The sequence below is a fragment of the Armigeres subalbatus genome, chromosome 3 (genome assembly GCF_024139115.2).
Source record: "Armigeres subalbatus isolate Guangzhou_Male chromosome 3, GZ_Asu_2, whole genome shotgun sequence".
NCBI lineage: Eukaryota > Metazoa > Arthropoda > Insecta > Diptera > Culicidae > Armigeres > Armigeres subalbatus.
The window spans coordinates 192,229,829-192,238,743 of NC_085141.1; the positions used below are offsets into that span (position 1 = coordinate 192,229,829).

The 8,915-nt window shown below is 45.5% G+C and overlaps 1 protein-coding gene across 1 annotated transcript; it reads left to right on the forward strand.

The window, feature by feature from the left end:
* Nucleotides 1-1,514: 1,514 nt before the first annotated feature.
* LOC134222206 (uncharacterized) lies at nucleotides 1,515-3,204 on the forward strand. The gene is made up of 5 exons (XM_062701350.1): nucleotides 1,515-1,643; nucleotides 1,705-1,839; nucleotides 1,991-2,786; nucleotides 2,832-2,961; nucleotides 3,006-3,204. The coding sequence occupies exons 1-5, from the start codon at nucleotides 1,515-1,517 to the stop codon at nucleotides 3,202-3,204; spliced, it is 1,389 nt and encodes a 462-aa protein (XP_062557334.1).
* Nucleotides 3,205-8,915: the final 5,711 nt, after the last annotated feature.

The following is an 8,915-nucleotide window of genomic DNA, read 5'->3' on the forward strand; positions in this document are numbered from 1 at the left end:
GCGTTTGTAGTGAAGTCGCACAAACCCTCATTTTTTGATGGTTGTCGTCCATGTGTGATATTGTTAATCGAATGAATTGAGTGTTCGTGTCGCAGTTTGTAGAACATGGTCGATGCTTGACTAAACGAGGGTTGGAGTCAATGTTCGCCAAACTGCTTGACTGGTGTGTACGCTGCATTTGATTTTGCTCAGACTTCTGGTGGGCGGAGTCAAATATTGTACAACCAAATTGCATTGTGTGTACACACCTAATTTTGTTTACCGGGATTTCAGCTTGGCTAACAGCTGTGCGGATGTTGCCAAGCTGCAGAAATAAAAACTGAGTGTGTAGTGTTGTTGTACAACACTGTTGCTTTTAACTTTTCTGATAGTTTCCACTTCAATATCCAGGAAAGGCGGGATTTTTTTAAATCCTATTGTTATCGAACCCTGAGTATGGAACTGATGTTTTGACCACACGAATTATTCGTCAATTTCATCGTAGAGCGGCTTCTTCAGAATCATTTATTGTCGAGCCTTGAGCACGGAATTGATGTCATGATTGACACACGAACCAAGCACCGGGTGGTCCCCTCGAAGATCCGGAATATTTTTTTGAATACATTTACATACATGATTCTTATATATAGTGTTAGTTTTAGAGAGTTGTGAAATGGTTTTCGGATGGTCCAAGTTAAACCGGAATAAAATATGAAATTACGGAAATAAACTAAAAGACGCGATTATTATTTCAAGGTTATTTTTTTACTACATAAAAGAAAATATAACATGAACTGTCAACTGGTGAGAATGATAAGAGCACCTACAATATGGGTGATGTAGATGGGAACGGCTTGCTAATAGGGGTTGCCTCCTAACAAGTTGTAATGAATCGCCTGCTTTGAGCGTGCTTACAGCGGCACACTAGGAGTTAACTTTCTGAAATCAGTATGGCGAAAGGCATCTAAGGTTCGATTTCTCAAAATTAAGCACCTTCATCGAAAAAATATTTGGTAGGCGTAGTAGCGGACACCTTTCTACATAACCGGTACCAAATAGTTTTTCATGAAAAGTTCCTAATTTTGAGAAAACCCGCATTAGATGTCTTTCGCCATACAAATTTCTGGCGGATAACTCCTGCTGGCTATTTTACGCATATACTATAGCGCCTGGATGTGGTAGCGGCGAGTAGAAAATCAGCCACTGCCAATAATTCATTGTTGGAGTACCACCCTATTCGCCTTTTCTTCACGGCTGTCACCCGACAGCCAACTGACAGTTGACAATCAACCGGATGCACGTCACGTCATGTAGCGAGGCTACAACAACAGAACACGCCGGTTGCACATTTTAATATGTTCTTTAATTAATGTAGTTATGAGTACCAAATAAAGTTAATTGTTGTTATGTTATCTCTCTCGACTATCCTCGCATCGTAACAAAGTGGCGACGAGTCGGTAAAAAGTCGTGCCGGTTTTTTTTTCGTAAAAAAACAATTGTATCAAAACAATCGCGTCGCGAGTGTCGTTTTCACCATGCCTGGACCTACACCCGGAGCAGCAGCTCTTGCAGCGAGTTCGACTGGGGATCAGCCGTTCAAGGAAACTATCCTACAGCTGCTTAGCAATCAACACTCGTTGATGACCCGGATGGCAGAACAAATGGCAAGCATTCAGGGGAACATCCAGAATACCAGTCGGAACGAACTAATTCTGGATTCCCTAGCGAAGCAATATCACGGAATTCGCTTACGATTTGGAAAAGGGATCCTCTTTCGACGCCTGGTTCTCCAGATATGCGGACCTCTTCGAGAAGGATGCTTCCAAATTAGACGACGACGCAAAGTACGACTGCTGCTTCGTAAACTCAATCCTGCCGCACATGAAAGGTACACTTCATTCATTCTTCCAAAGCTTTCAAAGGAGTTTTCCTTCGAGGAAACGGTTGCCAAATTAAAAACCATTTTGGTAGTCCGGTTTCAACTTTCCATCGTCGATATCAGTGTCTGCAGACGGCGAAAGACGAAAACGAAGATTTTATCTCCTACTCCTGCAAAGTCAACCGAGCTTGTGTTGACTTCAAGCTGCAGGAGCTCAAAGAAGACCAATTCAAGTGCCTTATTTTCGTGTGTGGTTTACGCTCACCCAAGGATGCTGACATACGAATGCGCCTGCTTTCGAAGATCAACGAAACGCAGGATATCACCCTGGAAAAAGTAGTGGAGGAGTGCAAAAGTTTGATAAACTTGAAGAAAGACACCGTTCTTATCGGTAGTAAATCTTCCCCCACCGCCGGAGCTGCTGCAACACATGCTGTTCGAGCGAATTCTCCTAATGGCAACCGCCATAAGAAAGAAAAGTTTGGTGGCAAGAAATCCGACACGCCTAAAACACCGTGTTGGTCATGCGGCGGCATGCATTTTTCCAGTCAGTGCACTTTCAAGAACCATAGGTGCCATGAATGTGGTCGGACCGGCCATAAGGACGGCTACTGTTCCTGTTTCGCATCCAAATCTGGCTCCAGAAGGAAGCAGCAAAATAATAAGAAGTACGCATCAAAGATTGTGACAGTCAAGAATGTTAATCGCAGCCGGCGATATGTGGAGACGGCTATCAACGGAGTTCCAGTTGAACTGCAGCTGGACTCGGGCTCCGACATAACCATCATTTCGAAACAAAATTGGATCAATGTTGGAGCACCTCAAACATCTCCACCGAACTGCAAAGTTCAAACAGCTTCCGGACAAAAGTTGGGTATCGCAGCCATGTTTCGAGCATCGTATACCATCAACGGAACTCAAAAGGAAGGTAATTGTTACGTGTGTTCAGCTGACTTTTCCCTAAATGTTTTAGGCTCAGACCTCATGGATGAGTTTGGGCTCTGGGACGTTCCATTCTCATCGTTTTGTAAGCTGGTCAACAGTCCACAACCAGATCAGCAGGTGCTCGAACTGAAAGAAGTTTCCCGACGTGTTTACCAACCGTATGGGACTTTGCACAAAAACACAAGTGCATCTCACACTCAAGCCGGACGCTCAGCCGATATTCAAACCCAAGCGGCCAGTATCCGTACAACATGGAGGCCATCGTTGAGGACGAGTTGAAGCGACTGGAAGACTCAGGCATCATCACACCGGTAACCTATGCAGATTGGGCGGCTCAATTGTTGTGGTCCGCAAACCGGATCGATCCGTTCGCATTTGTGCGGATTTTTCCACCGGATTGAACAACGCCCTTGAATCTAACAGCTACCCATTACCACTTCCGGAGGACATTTTCAATCGAATGGCGCAATGCACAGTATTCAGCCATATCGACCTATCAGATGCATATTTGCAAGTTGAGGTCGATGAGGAAAGCAAAAAAATGCTTACAATCAACACCCACAAGGGTCTCTACCGCTTCAACCGTCTGTCTCCCGGTGTTAAGACTGCACCTGGAGCGTTCCAGCAGATTATGGATGCCATGCTGAGCGGTATCCCAGGTACATGCCCATATCTCGACGATATTTTGATCGGCGGTCGGAATGCCGAAGAACACAAGCGGAATTTGTACTTTGTCCTACAGCGTTTGCAAGAATATGGCTTCACGGTAAAGCTTGAAAAGTGTCGTTTTTTCATGCACCAGGTGAAGTATTTGGGCCAACTTCTGGATTCTGAAGGTACACGTCCTGACCCAAATAAGGTGAAGGCAATTATAAACATGCCTCCGCCTCACGATGTCTCGACACTCCGATCGTATTTAGGTGCGATAAATTATTATGGAAGGTACATTCGAGAAATGCGTACACTTCGCCAACCGCTTGATGAACTGCTAAAGAGAGTTCCACCTTCCGTTGGTCGGATGCCTGCCAACGCTCTTTTGATCGCTTCAAGGAAATCCTCCAATCACCGCTTATGTTGACGCACTACAATCCTCGCCTTGAAATTTTTGTATCAGCAGATGCGTCGAACGTGGGCATTGGTGCCCGCATTGCTCATCGATTTCCAGACGGACAAGAGAAAGCCATTTATCATGCATCCCGAAGCCTAACACCAGCCGAATCCCGCTACAGTCAAATAGAAAAAGGAAGCTCTGGGGTTGGTGTATGCGGTCACGAAGTTTCATCGGATGATCTACGGAAGGCACTTTGTTCTTCAGACCGACCACAAACCACTATTAGCGATTTTCGGGTCAAAGCGTGGTATACCTCTATAAACAGCGAATCGCCTTCAAAGGTGGGCTCTCACAATGCTTCTATATGACTTCCGCACAGAGAAACAGACGTCTCACTCAACGCATGTTCCATCGTTCACCTTTTTAACGGTGGATTCAATTTTTTGTAGGTGGTCAATCGGCCACCGAAGGCGCTTCCATCGATTTTTCTTGTGTTTGACGTTTGCGCACTACCGCCATCTGGTTGCCGCTTGGCCACACACAGTGAATTTAGCATTGGGCGATAATGTTATCGTGACGATGATTTTGATTGCATTTTGTTCTAAGTGAGACGTCTGTTTCTCTGTGACTTCCGTATAGAGTACATATCAACAGATCACTTCGGCCACGCTGACATCCTCTCTCGTCTAAAAATTCACACGTTAAGCCAGACGAGGACTTCATTATTGCGTCCATTGAAGTCGAAACAGTCATCTGTAACATTGTTTGTCAATCAATCGAACAACTCCCGGTATCATATAAAATGATTGCCGCTGAGACCAGTCAGGATCGGACGCTGCAAAATGTTATTAAGTTTGTGCAAAACGGATGGCCAAAAGACGCAAAATCTCTCCGGAACTCCGGAGGCTCATCAGTTCTTTCTGCGTCGAGAATCGCTCTACTGTGCTCGAGATGTACTAATGTACATTGACCGAATTGTGGTACCGAAAACATTGCAGCAGAAGGTCATCCAGCAACTCCATAGAGGACATCCTGGAATTGATCGTATGCGGTCATTAGCACGCAGTTATGTTTATTGGCCCAACATCGATGAGCAAATCACCGATCTTGTACGCGCTTGCCAGCAATGTGCCGCGGTTGCGAAATCCGATCCCAAAACTAAGCTCCAATCGTGGCCAATTCCCGAAAAACCATGGCAGAGAGTACACGCGGATTTTGCGGGCCCTCTAAACGACACGTACTTCCTGATTGTTGTTGATTCTTTCTCTAAATGGCCGGAAGTGATTCCAACCAAACGTATTACCACCGCCGCAACGATTGCTAGCCTTCGGAAAATTTTCGGTAGATTTGGAATGCCGGAAGTTTTAGTGACCGATAACGGAGCGCAACTAACAAGTGACGCTTTTGAAGGATTCTGTGAGGCAAATGGGATCATGCACCTCAAAACAGCACCGTTTCATCCTCAAAGCAATGGACAGGCGGAGCGCTTTGTTGACACGTTTAAGAGAACCGTTAAGAAAATCCAAGCGGGAGGAAAGACTTAGATGAAGCACTCGACATTTTCCTCTCCTGCTACCGATCAACACCCTGTAGGAGTGCACCTGGTGGAAAATCACCTGCTGAAATCCTGATCGGTCGTCCGATGCGTATATCTTTGGAGCTTCTTCGACCACCGAGCAACTTTTTCCAAAGCAACAAACAGCAACCAAGATCGCCAGTTCAACAAGAAACATGGTGCAAAAGACAAGACCTTCGAAGTGCAAGACAATGTGTATGCCCAAGTACACCACGGCAACAACTGGACCTGGTGCAAAGGTGAAATCGTAGAATGTATAGGCAGAGTTATGTACAACGTATGGCTTCCAGAGCAGCAACGTCTTATCCGCTCACACAGTAACCAACTGCGGAAACGTTACAATGACGACAACGTAGCATCAAGTCAAGCTGAACCAAATATTCCGTTGGACCTCTTGTTAGGAGCTTGGGGTCTAAACCAATCGAATGGTTCCACTGCCGCAGCTGCAATAGAACGTCCACCAGCTGAACCAGAAGGTTTCTCGGAAATGCAACGGGAATTTCTGCAGGAGCTTTTTGAGCCAACGAATCAACAACGTCGAGTACGAGTTCCGACTAGACCAGCCGACCCTAATGAAGCGCTCCTGCGTCGCTCATCGAGACAGCGATATGCACCTATCCGCTACGAACTATAGATAGTAGAATCTATAGATGAGCGAATGCATGGCTGAGTCGATTTTTTTGCCCGTGCACACGCGCATATGACGTCACAGCCCTTAACGTTTCCATTGAAATCGTGATGTCATGCTCGTTTGGAGACACGTTTGACAGTTCGTTTGGAGACAGTGGATTTATCTTCGCTCATCTATATATTCCACTATCTATACTACGAACCGTATCAACTCTACTAAAAGGGGAGGTGTTGGAGTACCACCCTATTCGCCTTTTCTTCACGGCTGTCACCCGACAGCCAACTGACAGTTGACAATCAACCGGATGCACGTCACGTCATGTAGCGAGGCTACAACAACAGAACACGCCGGTTGCACATTTTAATATGTTCTTTAATTAATGTAGTTATGAGTACCAAATAAAGCTAATTGTTGTTATGTTATCTCTCTCGACTATCCTCGCATCGTAACAGTAATTAGTACCGTTGAGCTTCGCAAACGACTTCTCAATTTTCAGCAGCTTGTTCGATTCTTCAGTAAAAATATCTTCAAACTTCACCGGTCTTGATTTCAATGCTAGGCCTAACTAACTTGGGGCAGAGACAAAGTTGTACAACATGTCGGGACGTGTACAGGGCCCTTAGAGAATAAAAATAAAATGTATATTGTTTTGGAAGCAATGGAAAAACACATTAAATTTTGATTTTTATCTTCTTCCGTTCTCTCTAGCGTTTGAATTTGAACTGACTCTCTGTCTCTCTTTTCGCGGCAAAAATAGGATGGCATTCAGCGGGAATTCGATGTTACTGGTCGAGGGGCAAGTCATACTGGAACATACACCCCCACCTTGAGGCAACTAGCCTCAATCAAAAGGAAGCACACACAACTTGTGGGTTGGTCGCTGGTAAATAGGGTTCTTTCTAAAATTACGTAACGCTAAATTTGGTGATTTTGGACCCCCGCGTGCCCCCCCATAACACTTTTTGTATGGAAGGTTTATTTTTTTTGTATGGAGCGTAACGCTCGGCTTGACCCCTCCCTTCCCCTTCAGCGTTACGTAATTTGTGAAAGAACCCATAGTTGAACCACGTCGAAGTGTCACCGTCCGTACTATACCAGATGCGTCTGGATGAACCTCCTGCACACGTGCAAATTCCCACTGCGTGGGAATTGGTGGGTCCCATTGTCGTTCTTGACTAACACCAATTGTCTAACGGAAATATTAGGACAAACTTAACGCCACTTAGTACGTGGCTGCAAACTGGCTAGATACTCGTCTTTCCAACGTGACCATACTTGTACAGAACGATTATGCATATCATGCCATTGATCCAATCGATTCCTTGGAGTATTTGTAAGATCGGGTTCTGGGATTAGATTGAAAGGTTGACCTATTAAAAAATGGCCGGGGGTCGAGCCTCACAGCTATCTGGATTGCTTGATAGTGCAAACAGAGGCCTACTATTGAGGCATGCTTCAATCTGGGTCAATATCGTCATCAAGTCTTCGAAGGTAATTGCTTCTGCTCCTAGCTCTGCTACCAGATGAAACTTCACGCTTTTGACAGCCGCCTCCCATATGGGGCGCTGAAGGAGGAATGAAAACCCATTTGATGCCCAGATTGCAGAGATATCGTTCTGCTTTCTTACTGTTACATAGAATCTGGTCGATGAACTCGCGGAGTACACGGTCTCCACCAATAAAGTTAGTGCCATTATCGGAACGGATTTCATTCGGGGCAGCTTGGGGCAGCTAGTGGCCCACTTTCGGAGCTCGAACCCAGGCTGGCATAAAATGTGGGTTATTTGTTCCTTGATGCGTAATGCTTCTTCTTCGTCATTAGCTCCTGTAAGCAAATCATCCACATAAAAGTCATTGACAATTCGCTCCACTGCTGCTGAATGTTCAGATGCAAAACCTTTGCATGACTCCCTCATGGCTTGTATTGCTAAGTAGGGTGCAGGTTTCGTAACGTATGTTACTGTAGCGAGACGATAATGTTGAATTGGCTGTTCTGGACTTTCACGCCACACTATACGTTGGAAATCACGATCTTCTTCGTGCACCTTCACGTGGCGGTACATTTTGGTCCGCACAAAACGCCACCTTGTACGAACGAAATCGCAATAGTACCGATAACAAATCTGTGTTGATATTCGGTCCCGCCAACAGTCGATCGTTTAGGGACACTCCCGTGGAAGTGGCACAAGAACCGTCGAAAACGACTCGCAATTTCGTAGTATACTGCTGTCCACTTTAATCACCGCATGGTGCGGTAAATAGTAATGCTCGGCGGCAACCTTCTCCAACTCTGCGATTGGAATTGGTTCCATATGCTGAAGCTGCAAATACTCACGCATAAAGATTACATATTCGTTTCGGAATTCCGGATTCGACGCGAAACGTGGACATGAATCTTCGTTTAGCAGCTTACAGTGATTCCCCTAGAGCGGGCTTCGAATCGTCGAATGGCAATTTTACGATGAAGCGCCCTGCGCCATCACGTTGTGTAGTCAATAGAAATGTTCTATGACGTTGTTTTCCGCCGAAGTGAATGGGAGTGGCTTGAATATGTCCTCGTACTCCCAGAACCGTTGTAATGTACGATTTAGATCCATTTCTGTATGCAGACTTACTATAGCGTGATTCCCTTGTATTGACTGTTTCGTCGTACCGCCCAGCTACGATCCATCCGAAAACAGTTCGCTGAGCAACCGTTTGGCCTCTGTCGTCTTTGACTTGCCCCCCTTCCAGAAGGGCAAGAAAAACATCCGATCCCAAAATCACGTCAATTCGTCGGGGGGTCTAGAAATCCAAAAAAGTAGTGGACGTCATATTTGAATCGCCCCAGAGTAGACGTTAATTTACCGAGGAT